At 43.8% G+C, this 16,286-nt stretch overlaps 1 protein-coding gene across 2 annotated transcripts in view; it reads right to left on the bottom strand.

Annotated features, from left to right (window-relative positions):
• Positions 1–5,440: 5,440 nt before the first annotated feature.
• Positions 5,441–16,286, bottom strand: part of PDHA1 (pyruvate dehydrogenase E1 alpha 1 subunit) — a 29,902-nt gene continuing 19,056 nt past the window's right edge. For both annotated transcript variants that reach the window (XM_030202277.1, XM_030202276.1), the window contains 6 exons: positions 15,105–15,197; positions 11,944–12,099; positions 10,484–10,555; positions 8,909–8,976; positions 7,373–7,479; positions 5,441–5,921 (listed from right to left, as the gene is read on the bottom strand). In XM_030202277.1, the coding sequence (XP_030058137.1) occupies positions 5,755–5,921; positions 7,373–7,479; positions 8,909–8,976; positions 10,484–10,555; positions 11,944–12,099; positions 15,105–15,197 (663 nt within the window). In that variant the 3' untranslated portion in view covers positions 5,441–5,754. The remainder of the gene's footprint in view (positions 5,922–7,372; positions 7,480–8,908; positions 8,977–10,483; positions 10,556–11,943; positions 12,100–15,104; positions 15,198–16,286) is intronic.

Raw genomic sequence — 16,286 nt, forward strand, 5'->3', positions numbered from 1 at the left:
GCTTTTCTCTCTCGTCGCGGATGCTCAGTTTCAAAACCAAGCATGCGCCTGAGGGGGAAAAGCAGCTGCTCGGCACGGCGGTAGAAGCAAGTGAAGAGCCGCTCTGGTGGGGGGCCCGGCGCCGAAGTTTTCTCTCTCCTTCTTCTGTCGGGACCCGATCACTTGGAGCAGTGAGCAGGAGAGAGGGAAAGAACCCAGCATTGGGCCCCCTCGGAGGCCGGGCCCGGGGAATTTTGCCCCCCCCCCCCCCCCCCCCACCTCGCGGCAGCCCTGGCTCTTTATCGTGGATTTTTCCACAAGACTGCTGTGCGTATTTTTTCAATTTTTTTGTATATATTTTTTCTTATTAATAAATGTCTTTCTTCAATACTTTCTTGTTGCCTTATCCTTTAAGCTTCATTATTTTGTTAGAGCTTTAGACTAGAAGGCCATCTGTTATCATTTAAATGGAAGTCTAAGGACACTTATCTTAACTCAAAATGACTTCTTGGCGGTTATGTCAACAGAGTGCCTCTGTTTCACTAAGAGCTTCTTCAGAAGACAAACTGACCATACAGATGTCCTGCTAGTCTATTTATTTTTATTAGGATTTAAGAATAAATCAAACATGAGCAATAGACAATTACAGCAGTAAAAATATTCGAAAACAATACAAAGTATGTCATGGTATACTATTTTGTAATTTCTTTGCAGTTTTACCAGATGGTATTTGGTATGTGCACAAAATACCTGATTTTATCAACCCAGGACCTCAACGCTTCCAAGCTTAGCTATTCTGCAAAGAATAATTGCTCTTTTTCTTTTTAAGAGAGCGCCAACGCTATCACTGGAGCTCTATTCCTATCATTGGTCCCTTTTCCTTTATTAAGGAAGTCTTATTATAGGATTGCAGTAGTGAAGAGACCCACTGAGTAAGAGGAGAGCACCGAGAAAACACACCCAACTGGATGAAGAAGTCTGGTAATGGTGGTTGAAGGATAGAATAACCAAAGCCACATTACAGCTGGGTTAAGGCTGAAAGAGTAAGTGCACGGCTGGTAGTGGGCAATGAGAGTGCTGAATAGGTTGGGGAAAAAAACTGCAAAGAAATGACAAGGATTGTAAAATGTTAGATTTTATTCAGGAAACTATTACATCTATTTGCTCTTTGGTATTACTTGTACGTATATTAAAGGTCACTTCTTGTGTGTTTCTAAATACGGACCTCATAAGCCAAGGGTACCAACTCTGTGGACACACCTACATTGGCTTTCATCACAGGCCAACCAGCACCTCCGAAAAACCTGCAGAGTGAAACAACTCTATAGAGAAAAAAAAACCAGAGGGTATAGTAGTGACAAATCAGTTATCCACATATACAGCAATGCCTATAACATGCTTAATTATCATCTTATTAAATTCTCAGAAGAATGATTATCAGACGAGTCAAAACTATACTGCCGGGAGAATATTTATCCAAACATAACATAAAGCTCCACCCAAAAAACGAAGAAGTACTTAGCATCATCCAAAGGAAAAAAACTGACACGCTTTCCATGGGCCACTTCTAGCTTGGTGTTAACATCAATAATATGTAAATCTGTTCATTATTTCACCTGACGACAAATCACATAGTACAGTAGTAACTCGACAAAATCAGTTATGATTGCATTACTCATCTCTTTGATAAAATTTACTGTAAGGATCAAAACACATGAAGTCCACACTCACTGTTCAGAATACACCAATACATTTCTTTCTGAACTCTCATCGCCCGTAATGTTATCACACTTAAACCTTCACTCACAGAAAATGTTATACCAAATGTTCTTTTGCCAAGGTTCTGTTACCCTATTAATTTCCCGTTGTCTCTTTCCATTGTTCTTTTCCTTCTCCTATTCCCTAACGATAAAACCTTGACTCTGTCTTCGCTAACTTCTCACAATGTAATCCATAACGATTTGTAACAAATCATATTTCCATTATTTACAATTGTATTGTAAGCCACACTGAGCCCGCAAATAGGTGGGAAAATGTGGGATACAACTGCAATAAAATAAAGAAATAAATTTACACTCACTTTGGCCAGGCAGCTCCTTTCCCTTCCCCCGTGTACCAGGTCCCCGTGTTATAGTGAAGTCAAGTTCCAGGATGAGCTGCACCATAGAAACTTATTTCAGTATTCCCCCAGTGAGATATTAGCCAATCAATGCTAGGGTATCCCCACTGCTGCTCCTTGTGGCTTTGGGAAGTCACTTAATCCACTATTACAGCACTAGGGATCAGTGGCGTAGCCACAGGTGGGCACAGGCCCACCCACTTTAGGCTCAGGCCCACCCATAAGTGGCACAACTCTGATGTGGCTGGCGAGCCTCAAGCCTCGTCAGCAGAAGACTCTCAGCATCTCTCCCTCCCCTCCTCCAAAGGCATTTTGGCATCTGTCAACCACCCAACCTCTCTGTACCTTTTCAATTTTTCAATGTTTCGCAAACAGCGACTCATACCTGCAGCTCGTGCCAGTTCAGAGCCTTCCCTCTGATGTAACTTCCTGTTTCCACGTCAGAGGGAAGGCTCTGGACTGGTAAGAGCAGCGGGTATGAGTCACTGTTTGCTGACAGTGAAGCACTGAAGATTTGAAAAAGTATGAAGGGAAGGAGGGGAGGGTGGAATTGAGAAAATTATTGGTCGCCTGGGGGGGGGGGGGGGGGAGTGCAGAGAGAGAGGCCGGATGGCATTTTTATGCCCACTCACTTTAGGCTCAGGCCCACCCAAAATTGGGTGTCTGGCTACACCCCTGCTAGGGATAGAAAGAGTAGCTGCATATAATAAATTGGAAACTGCTTTGTATGTACCACACAGAAAGGGCGTATATCAAATCCTTGACCCTAAACTGAAATCTCTCATTACTGGATTGCCCAATTGTTAGCGTCTATTTCTGCATTTCTGGCCACAAAAAATTCTCTACTCCATGTGGCTGCTTGTTTGTGTACAAATAGTGGGTTGCTAGAAGCCACCCTGATCCAGCCTTTAGCTATATCTCTTCCCCTTCCGCTGGAGGCCCCTGGTGAAATCCTCCCGTATTGCTCCAGCCCTTCGCAATCTCAGCTTACATAAGGAAGCAGCACATGCAGCTCATTACTACATACTCACATTTATAGAAATATCAATTCAGCTGTTCACGCTATATTTGCACATAGCTCTCATGAGAACTGATGTAGAAAAACTAGCAGGCTATAGCAACACCAAGCACTATTATAGAACTTAATTTTTAATCAGCAGGCATAGCAGGCTTTAAACACACAACAGTATGAATATTTATTACGGTAACTTCTTTGCTGTTGCGTTAACTGTTTACTAAATCAGCTAAAACAACCATCTTGGCATCGTATCTGCTGCACAAATATTCATGAAGAATCCATGCTTTCTTCTACCCAAAGTTCTTGCTTCAGGCTTAAGCATGGTGGCCATTGCAGATGATCAGCCCCTGAACATGGCAACGTACTGTTCCTTTCTGCTATTACGTCTGGGAGTGAAACGCACCATGGTGTGTTTAATTACAAGCAGGGGAGAGATGCCATAGGAGACACTGAGGAATCACATCTAGCTGCATTTTAACGTTAATATCCACCTTTTCAAACCTGCCATACTAGGACAGACCGAAGATCCATCAGCCCAAGTATCCTGTATCCAACGATGGCCAATTCCAGGTCACAAGTACCTGGCAAAATCCTAAATGAGTAAAAACAGATTTTATGCTGCTTATCCTAGAAATAAGCAGTAGATTCATCCAAGCTAACCTTAATAGGGATTATGGACTTTTCTTTTAGGAAGTTTTCCAAACCTTTTTAAAATCCTGCTAAGCTAACTGCTTTTACCACAAATTCCATACAGATCGAGTAAAGAAATATTTTCTACGATTTGTTTTAAATGTACTACTTACAGCCTCACTGTGTGCCTCCCAGTCAAAAAGAGTAAACAAGCAATTCACAGCCACCCGATTCCACTCCATTCAGTACTTTATAGACCTCTATCATGTTATTTAAACAGCAGGCCCCGTTTACTGCACACATTAACGGTGTTAATGCACATGAATGCGATGGTGCATATCAATAACCAGCTGTAAGTCTGTACCTAAGGTAATGAAGGGTGAAATAACTTGTCCAAGGCACAAAAAAAGCATTCAGTGCGAAATGAACCCTGGCTTCCAGCACCTCAGCCTGCTGTTCTCCATGCCATTGCTTTACTCCTCCACAGCCCTGTAAAGGGTGAGGTGGAGGCTGAGGGCCAGATGCACAAAACCTAACGAGCCCACAACTTGCGTTTTAAACTGGTTCCAGCCAGTTTAAAACACAGTAGTTTACCCGGGGCATGCACTAAGGGCATTTTCCCTGCCACGGTAGCAGGCAACGAAAACGGAATGCAAATGATTCAAAAGCTATTATAATGAGATGCACTACCGTTTTTTCCGATTCCCTTACCGTAGGAACCCTACGGGAGGTCTGCACCTCTCGTTAGGGCTCCTGTGAGGGATCGGAAAGGAAAAGGGCCCCCAAAAAAGGTAAAAAAGAAAAACAAAAGGCAGGGAGCGCATGTGAGGGGCGTCCTTAAGGACGTACTCTCCCTGCGCTTGTGAGAGACGGTTTTTTTTTTTTCGCAGTTTTTTGCTCTGCCGGCGCTCGTGTTTTTTTTTCCCCCCTTCTATTTTGTCTTCGCCGCGCCACTTACCCCTCCACAGCAAAATTTTTCTATTTTCCTGGTTGCCGGAGAATCGGGACGTCCCTTTAGATTAGGCTCCTCTTCCTGGTCTCTTCAGCCAATCACAGCGCGTTTCGCTGACAACAGCCAGCCAAGCCCACTTGATTGGCTGAAGAGACCAGGAAGAGGAGCCTAATCAAAAGGGACGTCCCGATTCTCCGACTCAGGTACCGAAGGAAAAGAGAATGCAAGTGTGCTACAACGAGTAGCTCATTTGCATTCCCTATCATTGATGCATTCCCGTTCCCTACCGATTTGCTATGGAATCCGTAGGGAACGGGAATTACCGACGTCTTTAGTGCATCTTGCTCTGAATCTGCCAGGGAGGGTATTGTTATCAAAAAAGTTACAACAACATGCATCAGATTTACCTTTTCTACTTGTCAAGTCTCGGTGAGTAGAACAGACCTTTCAAATAATCAAATATGCACCTTAAAAAAAGTGTCTTTTCGCATACAAGATTTTCTCTGTAAAGAATTTGAAGATGAACTGTAGACATTTGTTACAAGTTTCAGTCAGATATTTCAACCACTGTGGATAAAAGTAGCTTTAGGTAACTGCAAGTTCTAACACAGTTGGAACAGTTAAAAATCTAAAGTTGGTTTCATACACTGGACACAGGTTTGGGTTTTTTTTTTTTGGGGGGGGGGGGCTCTCTCCTGTGACAAAGATTTTAAGCACATGCACAGAACAATCACAAAACAAGCCAGTGTATTGGTAGATTTTAATAAAATAACCCAATAAAAGTGCATGACATGATTGTTATATTAGGAAGACAATATTAGTTGAATAGTTTTACATTTATACAGTCAAAACATCAGAAATTCTTTCGTCACTTCTCTTTGAAGCAACCTTGTAACATTTCCTTAAGAGGGTTTGCTGGTGGAAAGCTGAATGCCCAAGTTTTCTTCACTTCCTAACCAGACAATGTTAAAAGCCAGCATTTGTAAGCCAGCCAATCCTCAAGTTAATGGAGAAAAGGCAGCAATGTTACCGACAGGAATTGGCAAGAGTGGGACTTTAGCTGATGGACTTGTACTTGATCCAGGGGTTAGGCCCCCGCACCTCAAAGGGAGGTTCATTAGAATAGATATGGTTGCCCAGTTCTTCCAGGGGTGGCTCAGGGTCTGTTGTAGCAAACTGTGCAGCTTCTTCTATCTCTTTCCGTACTTCAATGTCGATTTCCTGCAACATACAGCAAAGGGAAAGGCACATTATGTCATTTAGGGATGTTCCAGGCCTGGGTCCCAGAATAGCATCATGGCAGCTGCTGCATTGCTTTTCCCCACCTTCCAACGATATCCCAAAGGGCTCCAAATCTTAGGCTGAGAAACATCCATGAGCTACTGCCTTCCAAGGACGCTGCTAGGACAAGTAAAAAGGGAGTTTCCTGACCCACAACACACAATTACAAACCGAGAGCAACAAGATTCTGCGATCAACCTGAGCCTCAAGAACATTAAACCTGTAGTTAACAACACATATAACCAGGCCCTGTTAAACTATATGAAAACATAGCATGAACTAAAGACCTGCAAGGCGTCAATAAAATGGCAGGAAATAATGGACACCAAAGTACTTCTTTCCAACAGTTTAAATGGTGTTCCCTTAACGCATTAAACCACAGCTTTGAAATGTTCTTTAGTGAGGCCTGTATCAGAAGGTACAACAGTGAGATCAAATGCCCCCTCTTAATTCAGCATAAAAAGATACCCATCAAATGTAGGGCTAAGATACTGGAAAGGGCACTGCTTTGGGTCTTTCAGAAAAAACAAACAAACAAACAAACAAACCACCACCTACATTATCATTAATCTAGTAAAAAAGGCCCATTTCTGGAACGTATGTGAGGGTCAGTAATAGATAATTTACGTGTGCAAGTAGCGCAACGCTTAAATCCAGTCTTTTGGTTAGACATATTAAATAAAATATCTGATAGATTGAATCCACGAATTTTGACTGACTGACTGACTGAAATAAAAGAGACACGGGTTGTTCCGTTTCCACGGACAAAATAAAACTGAGCTCTGTGTAATGTCACTTTGTATATATACTATGGGTACGGGGCGGGAATCCTCGATTTGCTCACTTTAAAACTTTTAGAGCATTTTCTATTGGATAGCCAGGTCGGTCACGTCACCGTGACGTATATTCAGAGGTGTGGCTAGAAGATCCTGTCCATGGAAAAACGTAAGCTACAAGCACTGCAGCGGGGGAAGGAGAAGGAAGTGGCAGTGGAAGGATGGCAGCGAGCGATGCTGGATTTGGGGAGGCAGAGGTGTGCTGGATTTATGGGAGGAGAGGGACTGCAGGGAATGTTGTGCTGGACTTTCTGGGAAGAGGGGGCTGCAGAGAAAGGGAGACCCATGTGGCTGGGGGTGGGGTGCCGCAAAAAGGCGCTTGGACATTACGGGTGCCATGAACCGAAAAGGTTTGGGAACTCCTGCTGTACACATTATACAATCACACAGGGTCTCTCCTCTTGCCCTTTCCTTAAGAAAAACACATGAACCCTTCCATCCCTCCCCTCAACACTACTACAAGACCGAGGTTCGATGCTCCTCTCCGGTGACCAAAGGCATGCAGTTAATTGCTTTTCAAGGCAAGGCCTGAACTCTCATCACTCAACTGACATACCTTAACTCTTCCACACTGGCAAGGTTGTTGTTTACCATTCTGTCTTTAAGCAGAGTAATAGGATCACTCTTACTTCTCACTTCCTGAATTTCTTCCCGAGTACGATAGCTAGAAGAAAGCAAATGAAACACACACACATGGGAACACAGGACAAGAAACAAACAGGCAAGGGAAGGGGGAGTTTCCCCATACAGAGGGAAGGCCAGTTCTACAAGAGCCTCACAGTGAATCTCAACACACGCACCAACACAAATTAAGTTTGGAAACTGTGTGAACACTAGAGATCGAGAATGTTCCACATGTAAACAAAGGAGAGATGCTCTGTTTTGCAGCTTGCCCAAGGCCGCCGATGGGGGGGGGGGGGGGGGGGGGGGGGGCAAGATTCCCAGGGCCCAGCCTCCATGGGGGGCCCACCTGGCATCAGCCAGCTTGGCTGATTGGTCTCCTGTGTGCCACAGTGCTGGGTTATAGCCTTAACTCTGCTCTGCCAGCCGCAGGTCTTTCTTCCTGCCTCATCCCTCCTCCTGTGTGAAGTACTTCCTGTTTCCGCAAACGCAAGAGGGGACGCAACAGGAAGAAGGGCCTGTGCGGTAGAGCAGCGTTAATGCAGTCCCGGCGCACAAGAGCAGGAGACAAGGTAGAGGGGCCCGTGCAAGGTGGAGGTGCTTGCCCCGGGCCCCGCCTTTGTCTCTCAGTGGCCCTGAGCTTGACCTGTTTCCCGTGAGGATGCACATAAGAGACGGCAGAGAAAGGTTGACACAAGGAACATACGTGGAACACTCATTGTCCATCCAGTCTCTTCCTCACTTCAATTCAAAGACCTCAGATGAATTCCTGCTAGCCACTAGGGATTCAAGTATGCCCAGGGGGCCCAGAAAATTTTCCTTTTGTGTGGTCTCCTGTTTTGAGAAAAAAAAAAAGGGGGGGGAACCCTGAAGGAAATGAACTTCTACTCGTTCTACACCACTCAGGATTTTGTAGACCTCAATCACATCTCCCCCATATCCATCTCTTTTCCAAGCTGAAGAGCCCTAATCTCTTTAGCATTTCCTCATATGAGAGAAGTCCATCTCCGTATCATTTTGGGTCGCTGTTCTTTGAACCTTTTCTAGTTCCAATATATCTTTTTTTAAGATACGGCAAACCAGAATTGAACAAAATACTCAAGGTGCGGACGCACCAAAGAGCGATACAAAGGCATTATAGTATTTTCGGTCTTATTCACTATCCCTTTTCCTAATAAAATACAGCGACAGAGACTGTGAATAGCTTCTCCTTCCATGTATTCCAACATCCCACAGGATCTAAAGAGATCAATCTCATACCCTGCTGAATCTCCATCACTGGAAGCAGGTCATAGGACAGAAGATCAGGAAGGAGGCTTATTCCATATGCACCACAAGGTACCACTGTTTTCCTTCAAGATACCCACTGGGAGGTTTATTAGATTGTATAATCGAGGCACAGCCCGAGTTCAAAAGATTTGCATTCTAAACCAGGTAAAATAAGTAAGGAGAACAGGATTTGCAAATCTCACCTGATTCCAGGGTCACTCATGCTGTGTCCGTGATAACGATATGTCTGCAGCTCCATTAGAATAGGACCCTGCAAACAAAAATAGAATGGTGGTAAATGGAACAGGTTGATACGAAACTTAAACGCAACCCTGTTATTACGTTAGACTCACAGAAACAGAAGCCTGCGCAGCCGCGTTGCTGATCTGCAAGGGCAGGCTTCTACATGGAATGTTGTTAGTGGAACAGCAACATTCCATGTAGAATCTCAAATAGGGAAAGGGAAATGGAACTTGATATGCCGCCTTTCTGAGGTTTTTGCAACTACATTCAAAGCGTTTTACATATATTCAGGTACTTATTTTGTACCAGGGGCAATGGAGGGTTAAGTGACTTGCCCAGAGTCACAAGGAGCTGCAGTGGGAATTGAACTCAGTTCCCCAGGATCAAAGTCCACTGCACTAACCACTAGGCTACTCCTCACTCATTCCACCAATAAGAGCCAATCTCATCAGTGATGTCACAATGGCTTAAAGTCCATTGCACTAAACACTAGGCTACTCCTCCACTCATTCCACCAATAAGAGCCAACCTCATCAGTGATGTCACAATGGCTTGATTGCCCGATACTTGGCTCAGTTCTGATATTGTGATGTCATAAGGGAAAGGGGGAAAAGGGAAATGGGACTTGATATACTGCCTTTCTGAGGTTTTTGCAACTACATTCAAAGCGGTTTACATATATTCAGGTACTTATTTTGTACCAGGGGCAATGGAGGGTTAAGTGACTTGCCCAGAGTCACAAGGAGCTGCAGTGGGAATTGCACTCAGTTCCCCAGGATCAAAGTCCACTCCACTAGCAACATTCCATGTAGAAGCCTGCCCTTGCACATCAGCAATGCGGCTGCGCAGGCTTCTGTTTCTGTGAGTCTGACGTCCTGCATGTACGTGCAGGACATCAGACTCACAAAAACAGAAGCCTGCGCGGCCCGCATTGCTGATGTGCAAGGGCAGGCTTCTACATGGAATGTTGCTAGTGGAGTAGCAACATTCCATGTAGAATCTCAAATAGGGAAAGGGAAATTGATATACCGCCTTTCTGAAGTTTTTGCAACTATATTCAAAGCGGTTTACATATATTCAGGTACTTATTTTGTACCAGGGGCAATGGAGGGTTAAGTGACTTGCCCAGAGTCACAAGGAGCTGCAGTGGGAATTGAATTCAGTTCCCCAGGATCAAGGTCCACTGCACTAACCACTAGGTTACTTCTCCACTCCACTCCCTTCATTATTCTATTATACTGTAATAGAAGATACAATTCTCACCAACCTCTAGTACAGAAAGTAAGTAGCTTTATATTATGGTCATCTGCAAAGCTTTTAGAAGCTCTCCCGAATGCACTCTGAGCAATATTCAAGCTTTACACATTAGTAGGATGCCTGCATGAGATTTTAGTAGCAGCAAAGTAACGCTATAACTACTGATTGAATCACTGAAAACGCATTGCTTAAAGGTAGTTTAATTTTGCTCACAAAGCAGGTGTGCACCGAGGCACTGCTATAAGATAAAAATTGCTCTCAAAGTCCTCGCACATTACCTTTCCAGATCTGCAATGATCTGCAGCAAACTTTGTTGCCTCGCGGACACACAGGACGTCCATACCATCCAGCTGTTAATGAAGCACAGAAAAATCATGAGAAATCGGGAGGGGGAATGGCCAGAGAAACAGTGCAAGGCCAGTGGCTGGACATCTTACAAATGGGGGCTATGCTGGAACCATAACAAGGAGACGATGGTGTGATCTCAGGGGAAGTAATGATTTAGCAAAACACAAAACAATGAATGCTCAGAGAGAGAGACTAGTTGTACCTCAAAATGAGGTTGATTTATGGAGATAGGATTGACTGATGAACCAATAACTATTACATGCAAAACACGCAACCAGTAAATCAAAACAGAAAAGAGCTTTTTTTTTTTAAAGTTAAGCTGCAGTTTAAATCTCTTATCTAACCTTGCATCAGAACAGAGGTCACCATCAGTCCTGAATATCATGGACTCCTGGGCTAACTCATTCCAACTGAAACTAAACACTGAAAAAACACATTGCCTCATCCTCTCAACATAATGACAAACCCACAACCATAATACTCCAGGACATACCCTCCCCACCTCAGACAGTTTGAAAATACTCAGCATCACACTTGATCGCAATCTTACTCTCGAGACCCAAGTAAACTCAGTAACAAAGAAAATGTTCTATTCAATGTGGAAGCTCAAACGACTAAAACCTTTCTTCCCAAGAGCAACCTTTCGATATCTAATACAGTCAATGGTCCTAAGCCATGCAAATTATTGCAATGGAATCTACGCATTAAAAAACTCCAGACCGCCCAAAACACAGCAGCCAGACTGATATTCAACAGAACACACTTCGAAAGTGCCAAACCTCTTCGAGAAAAGTTGCACTGGCTCCCTATCAAAGAACGGATCACCTTCAAAATCTACACCTTAGTGCACAAAATCATATACGGCATAGTCCCAGGATACATGATAGACCTTATAGACCTGCCAATAAGAAAACATAGTCAAATCGTCAAGATCCTACCTAAACCTACACTACCCAAATTGTCAAGATCCTACCTAAACCTACACTACCCAAATTGTAAAGGACTGAAATACAAAACAACTTACGTATCCGGTTTCTCCTACATAAGCGCAAAACTATGGAATGGCCTCCCAAAAGCTCTGAAAACAATACATGACCATCTGCACTTCAGGAAATCACTAAAAACCAACCTCTTCAAAACGGCCTACCAAAATGACCCCACGTAAACCTCTTCACCCAAGCAACACAACATGACTATAATCGGAATGCACAACATGCAATCTTCGTCCCTTGCGACCCTCCACTTATAACTCATACGATCAATATACAACGTTGTATCTGCTATTAACCGACTGGGCAAACGCCTTGATGGTACTATGTAAGCCACATTGAGCCTGCAATAGGTGGGAAAATGTGGGGTACAAATGCAATAAATAAATAAAACCCCTCACCCTGATTCCTGGAATGTAGTCTCCTCTCTTGAAATAGTCTGTGCTGGCTGCAGCTCGTTCCACAGAGGTGCCCATTCCGTATCGGTTATTCTCACAGATGAAGATACAGGGCAGTTTCCACAGTGCTGCCATGTTGTAAGTTTCAAAAATCTGACCCTGAAAGGAGCAGCAAGAATGCACTAAGAGGTTACCAAGTGTTCCGTTCTCCTCAAGAGATGCATTTCTTCATCACTTGCAAGCAAACCTCACATTCTGAAAACTGGAGAAATTAGTCCACCTGGAAAGCTGCATACAATGTGAACAGGTCCAAAGTTAACTTACCTTAAAAAGGGTTCCCTGATGCCTGGGGAAATGTGAGCAAGCTTGCAAGATCATATTCAGCATTACCGTGGGATGTGCAGGGGCCATGCTGTACCAGTATTGCAACAAAATGGATACTCCCAGTAACAGAACACGGGGTCTCCTTTTCAGGTTAACTAGTACAGGACTGCTTGGATATGAAACTTATTCACCTTCAAGGTGTTCTTACCTAGGTGAACAATAACGTGCCTTATATTTAGGGCTTCTGATCCTAGGTGTTTATTGTTTGGAATATTACAGGTTTATTTTTGAGGCAATTAGCTGCTTTCCCAGGGTTGGAAAAATAGGGGCTTGTTGGTGTATTTGAGTCACGAAAAAACAAACAAACATTTTTGTGGCTTTTTAGGTGTATTCCTAGTGGATTCTGTTCAATTGCACAAAACAATTTTTCAACCCTAGCCCCCCCCCCCCCCCCCCCCCTTCTTCAAACCTCAGCAACAGCCTACCCCTTTTCCAAGCTCCAAAAACAACTTTAGTTCCCCTTCCCCCCCCCCCCCCCCCCCCCCCCCGAAGATGTGAAGAGAAAGTAACAAAGGAAGCAGGTCTACAGGCAGCAGCAGGCCTCAGTGTGCGTTCACAACAGCAGCAAATTATTTATGGAGCAAAGCAAAGAAAAAAATGGAAGAGGAAGGCCACTTGGGATCTGTAATCAACTAGGTACAGTTTGATAGAGTCAACTGGTGAACTATAACTCCTGCCCTGCATTGTAACCAGAGCTGGAGGTGGGGAATCAAGTGGAGTGGAGAGTGGGACAAGTACAGATGGCAAATATTGCAGTGCAAGTTACAATTTTTAGACTGCTAGCGTTTATTTTTTTGTTCATCTACAACCTGCATAGCAGTTGACAGGGATAATTTGTGAACTGATACTATTGAGGTTCTAGATGTCATCTTTCTACTTAACAGCCTAAATTTGGCTTCCGGCACATTCAGCTTGATCAAAAAGAACTTCCAAATGCACCTGGATAAATTGTCTATACAATGTTACATCTTATGATCTCCAGAAAGCTGTCTTTGACACAATGCAATTACTACAGTAAGCATTAGCAGTAAATCTGACAGACTAAGATCATACTCTACATGCCCTGGCTTAGGAGTAAGGTTCATTTCCGACGTGGTAAGTGGAAAACTAACCCACTTGGAGAAATTGCCCCAAAGAGCACCTAGCTCTCACAGAACATGTCTGATATCTGAGGATAGCAGACGGAGGAGCCAAGGCAAACAGAGAGGAGACATATAGTAAAGAAGTCCTGTCTCTAGCCTGGCAACCTCTGTGCTGTCTTGGAAGAGAGAGGTCACCTGAAAGGAGATCACCTTTTAAGTTGGAGATTCAATTAAGTAAGTGGCTGGTGGGCATGAAGATCACTTGGTCAAGTGTTTCCCTGGTGTGAAGGTGGCGGACCTTATGCGTCACCTAGATAAGATTTTTAACAGCTGAGGAGTCAGTTGTCAGATACATATGGGTACCAAAAGCATAAGGAATGGAAATCTCAAAAGACAAACAATTATGTCCCAGGGAGAACAATATATTCTGCCCAAGATGGCCTTCTAACGTCCCAACACCTAAAAGAGGTCAAGCTGGAAGACGTTAGGATAAAAGGTCTTTTCCTTTCCAGGTCCAAACCTATGGAATTGTAGCCCAGAGATCAGTTTATATTTCAAAAACACTGCAAAATTTATTATTTTTTTAATGCTTAATCTTGTAATTAATCTCATCTATTTTCACCTTTTTGTAAATTGGTTTTATTGTATTTATCTAAGTTATTATTGTCTTGACTGATGTGGTTACTTTTATGTTGATTATATTTATTACTAGTAAACAAAGGCCCGTTTCTGAGCGCAATGAAACGGGCGCTAGCAAGGGTTTCATGGCTCGTCGCTGTTTTACCTGGTTCGTGGCGTGCACCGCTGCTGTTTCCGTTGTAGCTCTGTGTGGGTGGCGGTTTTCGTGCCCCGCCCTCGACGTTATCGCGTTTTGACGCGAGGGCGGAGCAGAGCTACAGTGTGGAATCCGGAGTTTGTGGCCTGAGTAGATCGTTGGAGGTGAGAATCTGCTCCACCCTCAACGTCATAATGTTTGACGCCAGGGCGGGGCCCAGAGACTGTGATTTTCGTGGCTTCAGAGCTTCGAACATATGAACCTTGGCTTCAGTGACCTCAGCAGACAATGGAATGTTGAGGGTGAGTTTTATATATATAGATTATCCCCTAGGGCTTCGAACCTACGAACCTTGGGCTTCAGTGACGTCAGCAGACAATAGAACGTTGAGGGTGAGTTTTATATATATATATAGATGAACTGTACTTCTGAAGCCTGTCTGAATGGTTGCAAATGGAATGAATTAAGAGTACTCCAAACCTCAGACAATACTGTTAAAGCCTCTCCCCAACACCTACTACTACTACTTAACATTTCTAGAGCGCTACTAGGGTTACGCAGCGCTGTACAATTTAACAAAGAAGGATGGTCCCTGCTCAGGTGAGCTTACAATCTAAAGGACAAAATGTCAAGTTGGTGTAGTCTAGATTTCTGAGTATAGGTGTGGTGGTTAGGTGCCAAAGGCGACATTGAAGAGGTGGGCTTTGAGCAGTGATTTGAAGATGGGCAGGGAGGGGGCTTGGCGTATGTGCTCAGGGAGTTTGTTCCACGCTCTTCAAGAAGTACAACTGCCTCAATGTTACACGGTAATTTCCTTCAATTCCTTTCCTTCTTTCAAACCTCTTATTTACTTGTTATTGTAACCATTTTGATCGAACCACCAATTAGCAGTATATCAAGGCTGTACGGAGAGGAAAGCTCACCTGGTTAGCAGCACCATCACCGTATAACGTCAAGCAGATTTCGTCTTTCTCAAAAAACTTACAGGCCAAAGCGATGCCTGCTCCAAGAGGCACCTATAATACAGAAGACATACAGAAAAGGAGGCATCAGAGCACATGTGCCACAGGCATGTAATCTAGTCTTATACACTTTGCAAAATATTGGGGACAGAGCCTTGTACAAATGAAAAAAAAAAGGAAAACAGGAGTAAACACGGATGGAGAAATTAGATCTAACCTGCTAATATTTTTCAAATCCCTCCAGATAACTGAGGGGCCCTTTTACAAAGGCACGCTGAAAAATGGCTTGCAGTAGTGTAGGCGTGGGTTTTGGGTGCGTGCCGATCCATTTTTCAGCACGTCTGTAAAAAAAAAAAAAAAAAAGGTCTTTTGGGGGGGGGGGGGGGGGGGGGGGGGGACGAAAATGGACGTGCGGCAAAATGAAAATTGCTGCGTGTCCATTTTGGGTCTGAGACCTTAACACCAGCCATTGACCTAGCGGTAGAGACTCATGCGGTAACTAGGCAGTAATGACCTATGTGCACCAAATGCCATTTGGCGGGCCCCAAACTTTTTTTATTAACGTATTTATTTATTTTGGTGCATTTGTACCCCACATTTTCCCACAAGAGCAGGCGCAATGTGGCTTACGTGAATTCAAGAGGATACAATATATAGATGGCTCAGATACAGAATGTGACAGGACGGGAAGGAACATGGGATAACACGGGGTGAATGACAGGGGGTGAAGCAACCGGCGAATAACCTATTCAGTCAACAGGAGAGAGAGATGTTAAACAGTGGAATTGCCAGTGGAATAAAAAGGAACCATATGCTGTGCAACTGTTGTTCATAAATCACAAATAGAAAATAACAACGAGCAACTATACTAACCCCACCACCAACACCTTCTTCCCTTCCAACCCCAACAATAGCTGATTTCTACTACCCCAAGGAATCCTAATCCACCCTGTTAAAATGTCCAGGGTTACAAAAATACAACCCGTTCTGTATACCCTAGCGGGAGAGAAATATGCTCTATGAAGCACCGTTATGATTTTTTTAATCTGTGGATGAATAAGTCATCAACAATCTCAGATCTCCTGGCTTCCACAGTCCTTCCTGTGTTTTCTTAGAAGATGACAGGATCCCCCATGCAAATTT

Source organism: Microcaecilia unicolor, chromosome 4, assembly GCF_901765095.1.
Source record: "Microcaecilia unicolor chromosome 4, aMicUni1.1, whole genome shotgun sequence".
Taxonomy (NCBI): domain Eukaryota; kingdom Metazoa; phylum Chordata; class Amphibia; order Gymnophiona; family Siphonopidae; genus Microcaecilia; species Microcaecilia unicolor.